At 44.5% G+C, this 16,533-nt stretch overlaps 1 protein-coding gene across 1 annotated transcript in view; it reads left to right on the top strand.

The window, feature by feature from the left end:
* Positions 1-15,753, top strand: part of LOC146353173 (A.superbus venom factor 1-like) — a 97,770-nt gene extending 82,017 nt beyond the window's left edge. Inside the window, 7 exon segments of the mRNA XM_084829703.1 lie at positions 18-98; positions 603-708; positions 1,837-1,926; positions 4,617-4,694; positions 7,628-7,711; positions 11,191-11,332; positions 15,612-15,753. Coding sequence (XP_084685829.1) covers positions 18-98; positions 603-708; positions 1,837-1,926; positions 4,617-4,694; positions 7,628-7,711; positions 11,191-11,332; positions 15,612-15,753 — 723 coding nt within the window.
* The last annotated feature ends 780 nt before the right edge of the window (positions 15,754-16,533 follow it).

Genomic DNA, 16,533 nt, shown 5'->3' with positions numbered 1-16,533 from the left:
TTTCTCTCTATGTTTAGCTTTCTAAAGGAGTTGGCATACACCTTGAAATGGACAACATCCTTTCTGAAAGAGGGAATTTCCTCCTCTACTTGGACAAGGTAGAGTCCTGGATGAAGAAGGTCTGGTGTGTTTGTTAAGGCAAGGTTCAAAGTTGCAGAAGGAGCTCCAGGGCTAGCATACCAGTCAGGGATCAGCCTCCTTTTGGCTTGCTCTGGGCCTCTTCTGAATAATCTCCTCAGGAAACCAAATCCCAGCCTAGCAAAGCACCCATTTTAGATTAGCAGCAAACCAGAGACGAAAATTCTCTTCACCCAGAGTTTGTCATTAAGATAAAATGAGTGGTGGTCAAGGCCTAGTAAACAGAACTTATCCATCCAATAGTGAAGCTTAAAGCTAAGACCTGCCATAAACAAATCAGCAGAAGTCGCTGTCCCCCCACTGAAAGGGACTGAGCATGAAGCCATTTCCATACCTGCCTACAAAGCAGAGGCACTTGGATAAATCCGTCTACTGAAGAGAATGAACATTCACACCAAGTCCAGCATTTTTTTCTCCAGTGGAAGGCTGGCACCCAGAGACTTACTCCTTCTTCTCTCTCCTAGGTCTCTCTCACAGAGGATGAATGTCTGCAGTTTAAAGCTTACAAGTATTTTGAAGTTGGTCTCATTCAACCAGGATTGGTCAAGGTCTACAACTATTATGCTCTAGGTAATGACAACCGCAGTACAGCAGAGTCTAAATAGCGTAAGATCTATTTAATATATTGCAAAACTGCTATATTGCAAACTGGGTTTCCAAAGATTTTTTGGGTTGTTTCCCATTTTACGAGTGCAGAATTGTAGAATGATAACATGATAGCATTAAGAGGCAATGACAGTGGGTCAGAATGCTATTAAATTGTGGGTAATTGTGCTAATTCAGCTTTGGCACAGCTTACAAATGTAGATTTGCTAACAGGAAAAACAGCAGCATGCTTTGGTGGGCAGAGTGGGCCAGCCCAAGGCATTTTGCTGCTCCAACCAGCTGCACTGCTTAATTCAAGAGGTGCATCTCTAGGGTCCATTGCAGTGTTGCAGGGCTATCCTGGGCCAACTGGTGGCCTCTAGATTCCATTTAGCCCCCAAAGCAAGTGTACTTGGTACCTGGAAGCCCTATCAGACTGAAATCAAAATGTATTAAAAATGTTTGCCCCCAGCTTTACTTATAAGGAAATTAAAGCTGTTTTCAAACTGGAAGAAATAATACCCAACACATTGATGTTACTTCTGGATTTTATATGTAATGCCTTGGCTATGCCTAGGCATGTGTGCTCAGTAACTATGAAGCCTTTAATTTCTAGATGGTGCCCTCTGTATTGCAGAGTCTGACCATTTGTTAAGGGGGTGGTTTCTGCTGCAGAATACATTTCCAGCCCCCCAGACACAATCCCCCAATGTTGCTCTATGGGACCAATTCCACAAGGAGGAAAGAACCACTGCAATACAATGCCCCCTATTCCAACTTCACAGAGCCGATCTAAGGAGACAGATAGTTTCAAAAGCCACTGAGAGATTGAGGAGAAGTGACAGTCGCACTTCCTCTGTCCCTCTCCCAATAAAGGTCATTCATTAGGTTGACCAAGGCCAATTTTGTCCCCAAATCAGGCCTGAACCCAGACTGATTTCCTGCTAAGGAATTGAGGCTGCAGTCCTAACCCATTTATCTGAGAGTAAGCATCATTGAACACAATGGAATTTTACTTCTGCATAGACAAGTATTGGAATCCACTGTAAATCAGTAAACTACACAGTCTTGTCAATGTGAAGCAGGGACATCTCTTTCCATTCCTTTTTACAGATGAACAATGCGCCAAGTTTTATCATCCTTCTAAAGGAAGTGGCCTCCTCAGTAAGATATGCCATGAAGATGTTTGCCAGTGCGCAGAAGGTAAGTTGGCGTAGGGAAGGGTGATTCTTCCTCTGTTCAACCGGACTCAGATTTGGAGAAAAGTTAGGGCTTAGATTAATGTGGAAATCGTGATCTCTGGTTCTCTTGGGCTTAATTTGGGGGCTATCTATACTCTGTAGGGTGGTTTAGGGCAGGAACCTTTTTAACCTTGCAAATTATGAACTGAATAGCCATTTACTCTATCACTGGGGCTAGCAAGAGTAGGATGATAAGTGGCTTGTTCAGGCCTCAATGCAATCATTTAAATGAAAGGGTCAGAACACATGTCACTGATGCTGTGTGGTCATTCCAGCCTGCTTATTATCCTGCACAATAATTTCTGATGCCAGAATAGGAATGACAATCACAAGAATAGTCGTATGCATTACGTTTTTACAGAATATTTACCATTATTATTTCCAAAGAGGTAATGTTAGTCTGTTGCAGCAAAAACAACAAAGAATCTTGTAGCACCTTAAAGACTAACTAATTTATTCTGCCATAAGCTTTCATGGGCACTGTCCCCTTCATCAGATGCATCCATGAAAACTTACACCAGAATAAATCCCTTAATCTTTAAGGTGCCGCAAGACTCTTTGTTGTTTTTACCTTTATTATTTATTTTTAAAACATACTACCTCTTGCCCTTGTTTGGACACAAAAATGGTTTGAGGCAAACCCATTAGTATGAAGAGAAGACTGATGAAGTATTGCTAGGACTGCTTCTGAAATACAAAAATATTTGGAAATTGGTGAGCAGGAAGAGGAGAATCACAGAATTCAGTGGCAGCATCTGTCCACATCTAAACTGAATGCCCAGTCATGCCAGGCTCTGGTGAGAATGTCAGAAAGTGCTGGCATTTCAAGGTCTCTGTGCCTGCTGTAATCTGCATCGTGTGGATCAGGTTGTTCACCTTCTGTGGAAGGGGCTTCCAGGTTAATGCAGCTCATGGGAACCACAGTGATCTAATCAACAAAATTGTCGGGCAACCATTATTGAGGGATGAAAGCCAATAAACATCAGATTCTGTCAGGCTCCAGTAGGCATGTACGGATTGTGGAAAATCCATTCTGTCTGTGTTTCGTGGATTTTCAGGTGCTTTTCGTTCCATCGTCCACCCATCTGTGGAATCGAATTTCTTTGTTTCTGAATTTGCCCAAATGCAAATTCGCATGTGCACAAATTTGCCCAAAATGTGCATTTTCACACTTTCGCCTATGGGGGAAATGTGTATTTTGAACTGGTTTTTTAAATTTTGTGTATTTTTCAATTACAAAATTTGTGCACCAATCGGGAAAGTTCAAAAGCAGTCCACAAGTCTGTGGAATTTGCCTGACAGGAAAAACCAGTCTGCTGCGGAATCCATGGGTCGGATTCCTGAAAATCTGAACTCATTTGGTTCTGTTGTGGATTTCTCCAACACCCCTAGGCTCCGGCACTAATCCATCAGATTCTGCCCTGCCTCTGCCTGTCTTAGTATTGTTTTTGAAGTCACAGCCTGGCTGCCCCAATGACCAGTCTAGCACAGGGGGTAGGCAACGTGGTGCCCATGGGCACCAAGGTGCCCTAAGACACCTTTCTTGGTGTTCACGAAGGTGCCCTACCCCTCCCATTTTTTCTTTTTCTTTTAAATAACAAGTTTCTTACTGGCAGCTGGGATTGCTTCGAAGCCAAGTGAGGGCCTCTAACAACTCCCATCGTCTTTTCCCATGAATGCCTCTGGGCCACACATGGGGCTCAGATATATTCTTAGAAAATGAAGATGGCAAGTGGCAGCAGGCTGATGATTTCATCTTCAGTGCACCCATTTTGTGGTGATGCTCAGTTTCTCAAATTGCCAAATATGCCCATGAGCCAAAAAATGTTGCATACCCCTGGTCTAGCACATCTAGTTAGCAATATCCCTAGTAACTCTGGCAGGGGTCCCTCTCCTTGTAGTGGGCACCACCACAAAATGCTTAATCAGTGGACTGCCACTTTGACGTCGACTACATATCGCATCTCATTCAGCGAAACTTTTGTTTCATGTCTACTGGACACTGCAACATCTCTTTAATAAGCGATGGTCTAATTCTGCTAATTGCTGGCAGTGCAATACAGCTAATGCTTCTTTTAAACATATGTTTTGGCAATGTACTGTAGTTGCTTCTTTTGGGGAGGAGGTTATTATACAGATAAATTTTGTACTGCAAAAGTTTTTATTATTCTTTTAAATTATTTACCTGCTTCATGGAAATTAACAAATGGGCAGTGTCAATGGATTCTCTGCACCCTTTTGACAGCTAAGGGACTGATATTACAACACTGGAAGGATAAACACTCACCTCCTATAATACAATGGATTGAGGACCTTACAGTGCTTTCAATATATGAACAGGTGGCATATAGACCCCACCTTTAAATGGATACTTCTTTGGATATTTGGTCCACTTTTGTTAAAGCCTATGTATATAGCTGTATGCATTTCATATGTATTGATTGCTATGGATATATATAAATCCATGTACATATATTTAAAAATTGGAGAAAATAAAAATACGTTTTGTTGGTGTCCAAGGGTACCACGTTCAGGACCCCATTGCAGATGCCATTAGAGGTGCCCATTGCACCACATGGCAGACCCTTGGGCTTTGAGGTATCACAGAGAGATGTTCCCTGTCCTCATTCTCTCTTTCTCTCTATCCTAAAGAAAACTGCTACTTGCAAAAGGATTCCATCAGTGTGCAGCAACAAGCTGAGGCAGCCTGCAAGCCAGGAGTGAATTTCGGTAACTGCAGTTTAGATTGAGGAATCCTATAAATGTGGAAACAGCTGTTTGTCCAGCCAGGGCATTTACCTTGTTAATGATCAACATCACCTAGGCTGAATCTACACATAGCAGTTATACAGTTATCTTAGGGATGTACAGACTGTGTACAATCCTCTGTGTCTGTGTTTCACGGATGGTCTGGCGCCTTTTGTTCCATCATCCACTCACAGACGGATACAATTTTGTTTTCGTCATGCGGAAAAATTAGGGGTGTATGAAACCCCATTTACCTTGCTCCGCTGGGGTCCGCGGGCAGGGGAGGCAATCCAGTCCTCCCCCCGGAATCCTCGACGGGGGGGAGGGGATCTGTTCCTCCCCCCCCCCCGGAATCCTCCCCGGCTGGCTCTGCTCCGCGGCATGTCTGTGGAGCCGCCGGCCAGGCTGATCCGCAGCTGGGCTGCTGTGGACGCAAATGGCGTCCTGCTTGGGGACGCCATTTGCGTTGCTGCTGTAGCTGTGATAGGTTACGTAAATATTTACGTAGCCTATCACTGTTAAAGCAGCGACGCAAATGGCATCCCCTACACAGGATGCCATTCACGGCCGCACACCGGAGCAGCAGCCAGCAGTGGCCGGATCCGGACCACTGGAGGCAGGTAGGATCCGTTCCGTGGGGACTTCGCAGGGTGGTGGTGGGGATTGCTCCGTTCCACCACGGACTCTGGGGGGCCGGATTCAAAAGAATCCAGCCACACTGGAGTCCGTGGCAGAATTCTCCGCCATCCCTAGGAAAAATACAGGAATATTTACATAAGTATTTACGTAAGTATTAACATAATTTACCTCAGTACATAATGTTTAGTGTATTGTCCCCCATTCCATTCAATGTTCCCTCAGCATAAACGTACATATTTTTCTACGGATTTATTTGCATAAGTTTCGGGAAAGTAAAAAAATCATCCAAAAGTCCACAGACTCTGCACGGCCTGAGGCAGTTGCTCCACAGCAGATTCCGCAGGTCAGATACTTAGAAATCCGAGCTCATTTTAAACCATTGCAAATTTCTCCAGCATCCCTAGTTACCATACTGCAGTGAAAACTATCGGTGCCCGTTGGTGTCATGTGCACCAATAGTTATCATTGCAGTATGATAACAGTAAAACTGCTATGTGCAGATTCATACGTAGTATCCGAACTCTGCCACTTTGGTGGCTGCCTTTCATTGCCTCACGGTAAGGCCACTTCTGTCCACATGGCGAGCTGTTGCTACACGTACTCATCCATAATGGCTTTTTCTGTGGCGACTGTGCTGTGGATTGTTGGCATATGTTGCACTTCAGATGCTGCACAACAACTCATACATTCCAAAATTAGATCTATATCGATGAGCAGATTCTTGATTTTTGAGTGCCAAGATAGAGTGAGATTTTTTTCTTGTGTAATGGACAGAGGCTTCAATAGCACCCGTTATTAACAGCACAATTCTATGCATGTTTACTCAGAAGTACAGATGTATGGAAAATGTGCTCCATCAAGATTTACCCAATTTACACCCAAAAACAATTTGCGGTAAAAAAAAAATCTAAACATTTCCAGACTTGTAATAAGGGATGTACGAAAGTCACTTACCTTTTCGTGGATTCTGTTCATGGGGGGGGGGAGGCGTTCCGTCCCTCCCCCCGGAATCCTCGACGGGGGGGGAGGCAATCCGGTCCTCCCCCCCGGAATCCTCGATGGCTGGCTGTGCTCCGTGGCGGCTCCGCGGAGCAGCCGGCCAGGCCCAGGCCAGGGCCGTCCGCAGTCGGATTTCCGGCCGCGGAGGACTCTGGGTAAAAAAACCCAAAAAAACGCGTATGAAAATGGCGGCAGCTACGGCCGCCACCATTTGCGTTCCTTATTTTTCACCGTCTTAGTCTACATCAATATTTACGTAGACTAAGATGAAGAAAAGAAAGGGGAACACAAATAGCGTAGCAGGCGCTATTTGCGTTCCCCTTTATTTTCACTGTCTTAGTCTACGTAAATATTTACATAGACTAAGTCAACCAAAAATAAGGAACGCAAATGGCGGCGGCCATAGCCGCCGCCATTTGCGTATGCATTTTTGGGGTTTTTTTTAACCCAGCCGTGATAGGCTACGTAAGTCTTTACGTAGCCTATCACTACTATGTAAAAAAAAAAGAAAAAAAGACAAGGCTGCAAATGGTGGCGGTGGCAGCCGTTCAGAAGACCAGCCGCCGCCGAAGCCGCTGCTGGAGCCGCCGCTGTCCGGAACATCCGCCCCAGGTAAGTCTCATCCCGGGGGGGGATCCGCGGGGGGTGGGGGGGTGGCAGGCCATTCTGCCATGGATTTCGGGGGGCCGAATGCACTGGCATTCAGCCCCACCGAGACCCATGGCGGAATTCTCTGACATCCCTACTTGTGATACATTCTGCAAAACAAAACAAAACGAAATGCATTCAGTCGCATGCACACATCTGAAAAATGCGCACATTTCCAAAACATGCTCAAACACACTTTAGTCAATGGGTGGATGTGTCCAAAAATGCATATGTTTAAAAATGTGCACAAGAAATGCTTCTATTAATGCCACATTACGAAAAATGCATTCGAATTTCCATGCAGAATTTTAAAAAGTAATTATCGCACGGTCATGTGGAAATGGAACAGAATGAACTTGACCTCGAAATTTATGTATTTATTTGATTTATACTCCACCTTTCTACCCAAAAATGCCACTCAAGGCAGAAAAAAGGACAATGTTGATGAGACCTAGACTGACAAATCTGTCTATTGCTACCCAGAAGTAGGTCCCATTCTTTTCAGTGGAGCTTATGCACAGGTGGGTGTGCACAGGATTGCAATCTAAGTCTCACTGCTTGTTAATGAGTTGAACCATTATGGGGGAAAGAATGCAACCTTAAGTAATACCTTTTCTCTATATTTTAAGTGTACAAAGCCCGACTGATCCAAGCAGCTGAAGGAAACAATTACAACAAATACATCATGGAGGTTCTGGAAGTTTTAAAAGCAGGTGAAGTTTCCTTCCTGAGGGGAAAAAAGCCTTGAATACAAAAGAAGGGAGTGATCTCTTGTATCTTCCAGAGAGCATTCTGGCATCTTCAGGTTGGCCCCTCCCTCTGGATGACAGGCAAGGTCCAATCACGTTGATCCTCTCCAGGGGGTGGGGCTACCCTGCCTCCCTAGACTGGTCCTGCCTAGTGTCAATATAATAGGTAGGGGTGTACGAGAATTTCATTGGTGTTTGCAAGTCATGCAAACACATCCCATTTGTAACTCCAAACATGAACGTGAGCCCGAGTGTAGTTCTTGGGAATTTTCCACAATTCCCAGAGCTTGCGTTCATGGTTAAAGGTGTGCCCTTGTGCAAGTGTACACTTCCAAAAATGAACATCCCCACTCCCAAATCTGCAGTTTCATGCGTAAGCCTATTGGGGGGAAAGTGTGCATTTTGGGTGCACACTTTTAAAAATGTGAATCTTTCCTGATTGAAAAGGTGCATTTTCCCGATCAGAAAAAAAGACATTTGAGTTTGGGAATGGAAACAAGGCAAATTGAGATTCGAGGAGGAACACTGAGAACCCCAATGAGCTCAGACATTGCATGTTTGCCCATCCCTGATAACAGGGTCCTTGATGGGATCCGTAGGGCTCAGCAGCTGGCTAACCCCCCACCCAATAAAAAGTAGAGGAAAAACACTTATTTTTCCCCTCACCAGTCCAACACATCGTAGTTAGGGATAGGAGCAAAAATCAGGGGGGGGGAGTGATCAGCACCCTTTTTGCAGAGGGAGGGAGATAACCCCCCTGCCCAAGATCTAGGCAGCAGGCATGAGGTTCTCTATACCTGAGAAAGACATCCAATTGGTGGAGCAAACTTGCTACTCCAACTGGGCTCAGGCAATCCCCAGCACCCGATGAGGAAGACTTAAACAGGTCCCTTCCTTCTCCACCCAGACTGAACCATTAAAGTCAAGGTGAGACTTGACTTAGAGACACTGAACCCCACACCTCCCACCACAGGGCCCAGGCAGGGATGCAAGCAGCTTGCCACGCTCTCTGCAGCTACCCTCAGCCTTCTTCTGCCTGGGGTTCTGGCAACGGTATAACCAGACCTGATGTACTGCAGGCATCAGCCAGGATCATGCAGGAGAGCTTGACAGAGCCAGAGCCAGGAAGGTTCCACCGCGTTGACTTCGCATGCACTCTTGGCAGCAATGCATGGTGCATAGAGGGTGAATCAGTCCATAGGTTTCATGGTAGCTTCATAGACGCTTCCAGACCTTAATGGTGACCAAGAACAGCCCTAGTTCCTCTCTTGGGTCAGATATACTATTGCCCACACCTGTGGAGGTGAGTCCTGTCTCCAGTGGTAGGTGTGGGAGAACTATCTTAGAGTTGCAGTAGAAACAACCTGGATCCAGGTGATGACAAATGCACTCTTACAGGCTAGGGAGCTCACTACTGCAGTCAGACAGCACAAGGCAGGTGGTCTCCCAAGAAACATCACATAGCTTCTGTTTGCCAGAGGTAAGGGCCATCTATCTGGTACTGCTGAGTGCTGACTGATCCCATAGGCATCTCAAGGGCTCCCATGTCCTTGATTAGATGAACAGCCAAGACCCATGTGAACGTTCAAGAAGACATGCAGTCCCAATCCTTCTTTCAGACCATACATCTACAGTGGGCAGAATCCAACTGCTCTCCCTGACAGGCCAGCATGTTCAAGGGATTTTTAATAGGGATGGACAGGCGCCCCTTATCCAGGTTCTCCGGGTGCCACTGAGCCCTTGCCCCTACTCATGCACCCCTGGGCCTGCACTCAACCCCCCGCCCTATGCTCACCGAGTCACCCACACTCACCAGGGACCCATCCGCAAGTGCTGCGAGTGCCATTTTGAGGGGGAAAATGGCTATCGCAAAATATACACAAATCTAGACTTCTGCAAAATGATGCCATGAATGGCTCATATATGCAAGATTACAGGTGTAAATGGGCCATTTACACCTGTAATCTTGTATATATGGGCCATTCACAGCGCCATTTTGCGGAACTCTAGATGTGTGCAGATTTCACGATTGCCATTTTCCCCCCTCAAAATGGCGATCACTGCTTGAAAAAGGGTGCAAGGATCAAAGTCAGGTCTGAATATGCAATACCAAATGGTGTCCTGAACGTATGCATTAATTTGTAATCCAATATCTCCATGTTGAAGGAAAGCATCACATTAAAATATATTTTGCATTTCCCCTCCTCCCATTTGCAAACAAGTTCAAGAATCAAGGTGATATATGAAATTGGTCTGCAGAATTTTCTCTGAATGTATTCAACATCCTTCTTTCAGAAGACCATACATATACAGTGGGCAGAATCCAGTTATCATTGGCAAACAAAGTAAGTGCTGAATGGGCTAGTTAAGCCAAAGGCATACTTTGCTCTGCTAGTAAAAGAAATAAATGGACTTGGTTTTCTAGACAGCAACTTTCAATGTATTAATATATTAATCAATATATTTATTAATATATTATTTAATACATTTATTATATTATTCAATTATTCAGGCACTCTTAGTTGATTGACCATTGGCCTTCCAATCCATGAATCAGTAGATTAAAAGTAAAGACATTTGCATACTCTCAAAACCTCCACATAGGTATTGTGGCTTTGGGGGGGTGGGGTTGAGATATTGAAGGAACGCCAAGGGTAGAATCCAACTAAAGTCCTACTTAGAGTAGACCCATTGAAATGAATGGGACTTCAGTTAGTCGTGGCTTCTTTCTCTCCCATCAGCCAGGACAGCTAGGCTGGTGAGGATGAGGGAGAGGGCCTTCTCTGTGGTGGCCCCCACTCTGTGGAACTCCCTCCCTAGGGAACTCCGCTATGCCCCCTCTTTAATGAGCTTCCGCCATGCATTGCAAACTTGGTTGTTCAGGCAGGCATTTGGGGTGGGCTAGGGAAATTTTAGAAAATGATGTTTTAATGTGTAATTTTATTGTTTTTAAACTGTTTGTATTATTGTACATTGCCCAGAGTGGCCAGGTGACCGGCCAGATGGGTGATTAAGAAATTGAATAAATAAATAAATTAAATAAATAAACTGAGGTCCTATTAATTTCAATGGGTCTACTCTAAGTAGGAGTTTAGTTGCCTTCTACCCTAAGAACTGACAGTTTAATAAGTCAAAGCTAGTATACACTGTTAGAAGGAAAGACCATCTTTAACAGTCCAAATTACAATAGGAAACCAGGGGCAAGCCATCTAAAAGAACAAACAAACAAATCTGTCCTTCAATCCTACTGTCACTGATTAAAATTCCACACACACACCCTCAAGCTTTTCAACGTAACTACATGTTAAGGGCACAATGGCTGGGGCATGTTGGGAGTTGTAGTACTTTTTTCTTTCTAAACATGCATAGGATTGCGCCCTAAACCAATTAAAGATCACAGCCCTGCGTCAAATATCTCTTAATACTTTATTTGATTCCTCCAGGGGATGATTCCATAAATCCACAAGGCAACAAGACCCGCGTGTTTTTCAGTCCCGTGAAATGCAGGGAATCTCTGCATCTGGAGGAGAACAAGGACTATCTGATCTGGGGTCTTGACACTGACATGTGGCCCACAAAAAGCGGGTACGTATTTTATTTCATTCATTAGATTTAGACATCACTTTCTCCATTATAAGGTCCACAAAGTGGCTAAACATGAAACTACAGATAACACAGTTCTGAGTATCTGCCCCCAAAAGAACATATTGCCCTGAGCTTGATCTGGCCCCGGCCGTGAGCTGCTAAGGTTTGGAGGTGCCGAGATAATGATAAGCCAGACCCAGGTTTGCTTACAAGGAGCCTTTATTGAGTACTTACAGCACACAGGCGTACCCAATGGTTGGATCAGACAGCTTCTCTGAACACAGAGCCATGGGGTAAAACGGGTTTTATACCATACCTGTCAGCAGTGAGGCAGCATGACAGAAGCAAGCATTAATTAGCATTCATTTGCAACTTTCCCAGCATAGGCTAACAATACTTGTGCAGAGGGAAAACAATCAGAACTTTCCCAGCACAACCACCTGTAACTCGGCATAAACATAGCCTCACTTCTCAGGCACATCCTAGGCCCTGATAAGAGACTAGCCTTCGTTAGCATGGAATGTGCTGAGGCCGCGCTTTCAACCTTTGACTCATCTCACATGCTCAGAGGCCCACTAGCAAGGGAATTGCACTAATAATGAACCTAAGCAAAGCATTATGGATCTCTAGGCCCCTCTAAAACTACAGGTGACTTGGTTACACTCCTGGGGCCATTACAGAGGCTTATTTGATACATATGCCCAAAGTGCAGTGGGTGAACTTCTATAGCAGACTTACCACTAAAATTCTGTACAACTGTATGTACCTAAACTAAAATGGACAAGCATGGGTGAATTTAATTCAGGTGACCATCATATCTACTACTGTGGGCAAGAATCCCTTAGAAGAAATGGAATAGCACTCATAGTCAACAAAAGGGTGGGAAAAGCAGTACTGGGGTACAATCTCAAAAATGATAGAATGATCTAAGTACGAATCCAAGGCAAACCATTCAACATCACAGTAATTCAAGTCTATGCCCCAACCACTGAGGCCAAAGAAGCTGAGGTTGATCGGTTCTATGAAGACCTACAACACCTTCTAGAACTAACACCAAAAAAAGATGTCCTCTTCATCATAGGGGATTGGAATGCTAAAGTAAGAAGTCAAGAAATCACCGGGATAACAGGCAAGCATGGCCTTGGTGTACAAAATGAAGCAGGACAAAGGCTAATAGAGTTTTGTCAAAAGAACACGCTGATCATAGCAAACACTCTTTTCCAACAGCACAAGAGGCGATTCTACACATGGACATCACCAGATGGTCAATATCGAAATCAGATTGATGATGTCCTTTGCAGCCAAAGATGGAGAAGCTCTATACAGTCAATAAAAACAAGACCTGGAGCTGAATGTGGCTCAGATCATGAGCTTCTTGTTGCAAAATTTCGGCTTAAATTGAAGAACATAGGGAAAACCACTAAACCATTCAGGTATGACCTAAATCATATCCCTTATGAATATACAGTGGAGGTGAGGAATAGATTTCAGGGATTAGACCTGATAGACAGAGTGCCTGAGGAACTATTGACAGAGGTCCGTAACATTGTTCAGGAGGCAGCAACTCAATCCATCCCAAAGAAAAAGAAATGCAAGAAAGCCAAGTGGCTGTCTGATGAGGCTTTACAAGGAGATGAGGAAAGAAGGGAAGCGAAAAGCAAGGGAGAAAGGGGAAGATATATCCAACTGAATGCAGAGTTCCAGAGAAGAGCAAGGAGAGACAAGAAGGCCGTCTTAAATGAACAATGCAAAGAAATGGAGGAAAACAATAGAATGGGAAAGACTGGAGATCTTTTCAAGAAAATCGGAGATCTCAAGGGAACATTTTGTGCAAAGACGGGCATGATAAAGGACAAAGAAGGCAGGGACCTAACAGAAGCAGATGAGATTAAGAAGAGGTGGCAAGAATACACAGAAGAACTATACAGGAAAGATCTGAATGTCCCTGATAGCCATGATAGTGTGGTCACTGAACTTGAGCTGGACATCCTAGAGAGTGAAGTCAAGTGGGCCTTAGGAAGCATTACTAACAACAAAGCTAGCGGAGATGACAGTATTCCAGCTGAGCTATTTAAAATCCTAAAAGATGATGCTGTTAAAGTGCTGCACTCAATATGCCAACAAATTTGGAACACTCAACAGTGGCCACAAGACTGAAAAAGGTCAGTTTACATTCCAGTTCCAAAGAAAGGCAATGCCAAAGAGTGTTCAAACTACCGTACAATTGCGCTCATTTCACATGCCAGCAAGGTTATGCTCAAAATCCTACAAGCTAGGCTTCAGCAGTATGTGAACCGAGAACTACCAGAAGTACAAGCGGGGTTTCAAAAAGACAGAGGAACTAGAGATCAAATCGCCAACATTTGCTGGATCATGGAGAAAGCAAGAGAATTCCAGAAAAAATGTCTATTTCTGCTTCATTGACTACGCTAAAGCCTTCGATTGTGTGGATCGCAACAAACTGTGGCAAATTCTTAAAGAGATGGGCGTACCAGACCACCTTACCTGTCTCCTGAGAAACCTGTATGAGGGTCAAGAAGCAACACAGTAAGAACCGGACATGGAACAACCGATTGGTTCAAAATTGGGAAAGGAGTACGACAAGGCTGCATATTGTCACCCTGCTTATTTAATTTATATGCAGAGTACATCATGAGAAACGCTGGGTTGGATGATGAATCACAGGTCGGAATTAAGATTGCTGGGAGAATTATCAACAACCTCAGATATGCAGACGATACCACCCTAATGGCAGAAAGCAAAGAGGATCTAAAGAGCCTCTTGTGGAGGGTGAGAGTGGAGAGTGCAAAAGCTGGTGTGAAACTCAACATTAAAAAAACTAAGATCATGGCATCTGGCCCCATCACTTCCTGGCATATAGAATGGGAAGAAATGGAAGCAGTGACAGATTTTACTTTCTTGGGCTCCAGGATCACCACAGACGGTGACTGTAGCCATGAAATTAAAAGACGCTTGCTCCTTGGGAGGAAAGGTATGGCAAACCTAGACAGCATAGGAAGAAGCAGAGACATCACCTTGCCGACAAAGGTCCATATAATCAAAGCTATGGTTTTCCCTGTAGTAATGTATGGCTGTGAGAGCTGGACAATAAGGAAGGCTGAGCGCCGAAGAATTGATGCCTTTGAACTGTGGTGCGAAGACTCTTACGAGTCCCCTGGACTGCAAGGAGGTCAAATCAGTCAATCCTAAAGGAAATCAACCCTGAGTGCTCCTTGGAAGGACAGATACTGAAGCTGAAGCTGAAATATTTTGGCCACCTAATGCGAAGAGAAAACTCCCTGGAAAAGACCCTGATGCTGGGAAAGATCGAAGGCAAAAGGAGAAGGGGACGGCAGAGGATGAGATGGCTAGATAGCATCACCGATGCAATGAATATGAACTTGAGCACACTCTGGGAGAGAGCGCAGGACAGGAAGGCCTGGCATGCTATGGTACATGGGGTCACGAAGAGTCGGACATGACTTAACGACTGAACAACAATGTACCTCCCTAAAGTAGGAGCCACTCATTTTTCATCTCCAGAGATTTTTTGAATGCCATAGAAAACGTGAGACTACAGCAGACATTTTCTAAGGACATTGACAGGGCTGGCCTAACCATGACGGTGAGATCATTTTGAACATACCTAGAGTGGTGTAGTTCCCATCTCCATGGCTGCTCGCACATAGCACCAGGAATGTATAAAGCTTTAACCCACCTAGGTGAGCTTTACCGTATGTTCACATCTTTGCCATATGAAGAGCGAAGAAATGTGTTTCTCTTTCTTATCCTGCCTCTTCTGGGAAGATTGTTCCTTGACTTCACCACACCATCCCTTGAGGGAACTTTAAAACATTGTTAGGCTGGCTTGATCAAACAGCTTCCTTAGGCATCACACACCTGGAACATCTCTTGGCCTCAGTGGCTGGCTGGCTGACCCCGAGATGCTCTGGTTGAGACCCATTAGAGCAGGTGTGGGTCTCAGCCAGATGTTTTGGACTACAACTTCCATAATCCCTGGCCCTTTGTCACACTGGCTGGGGCTGGAGGAATTGTAGCCCAAAATTTCTGGGGAGTGCCAAGGTGCCTAACCTTGAATTAGTGGGACCTCTTATTCCCTTCAGGTTACAGCTTCATAATCTCATGGGAGATAGTACAGTCAGTGTACTTGTGTGCACACCAGATGAAATCGATAGGCTTTTTCCTGGCACCCAGGCTAACCATGCTTCCTGTGGAGCTAAGAATCTAAAGGGCTAAATCTCCCCTCTTACGTTTCCAGCCTCAACTACCTCATTACCAAGACCACCTGGATCGAGAACTGGCCGAACAAGGAAGAATGCCAGGAGGAGGAACACCAAGTCCTCTGCAATGACCTTGTTCGGTTCTCCAATACAATGGATATTGATGGCTGTCAGACCTAGCTCCGGAAGTGCCATTTGCAGTGAGGGAATCACATGAAAGTGGATGTGAGCCATCGTTCTGGAGACAACTTCCCTCCCAATGTTTCAACTTCCTATAGTTGCTAGTCCTATTTTCCCATTGTATTGTTTATATAATAAACAAAGACTTGATTTCATTTCTGTGGTGTCTTGTGTACATTATTAACTAACAGCCTACCACGACCACCATCATCCCTAAGGTTCCCTAGGAAAAGGAACTGATGATTCAACCAAGCTTAAACCTGTAGGATAGATATGCCTTGGATATAAAAATGGCTAGAGGACAAGTGCCATTTTGAGACTCTTTGCTTCAGGGGTGAAGATGTCCAAGTCCAGCACGGGTCATGCCTCTTTTAGAAGGGCTACAAGACCTTTTCATTTAGGTTGGCTCTTGCAGACACCATTAAGCTTTTTAACTGCGAATGATGTCAGCGCATGTCTTATTTCAGCTTCATTTGTAGTTAACATTTTATTGTAGGCATCTTATTTTAGCTAGATGTCCTGATATGTTAGCATCATTTATCTTACATGCGATTAAGTTCACCTTTTACCCTCAGGGTGCATTTCCATAGGCAGTATAATAATTAGAATACCAGATTCTGGAAAAGAACAAAGATCCATCTAGTCCAGCATCCTGTTTCCAACAACAGCCAGTCCAATGTTTCCTGGAAGCCTGCAAGCGGGACATGAACGCAACACACACACACCATTGTTTGTCTCCAGTGCCAGGTCTTCAGATGGATACTTCCTGTGATGGTGGAA

Source organism: Heloderma suspectum, chromosome 2, assembly GCF_057233095.1.
Source record: "Heloderma suspectum isolate Gila_16-S chromosome 2, 16-S_ref, whole genome shotgun sequence".
NCBI classification, from domain to species: domain Eukaryota; kingdom Metazoa; phylum Chordata; class Lepidosauria; order Squamata; family Helodermatidae; genus Heloderma; species Heloderma suspectum.
Note: the sequence above shows the minus strand (reverse complement) of the source record. Positions and strands in the feature narration are given on the sequence as shown.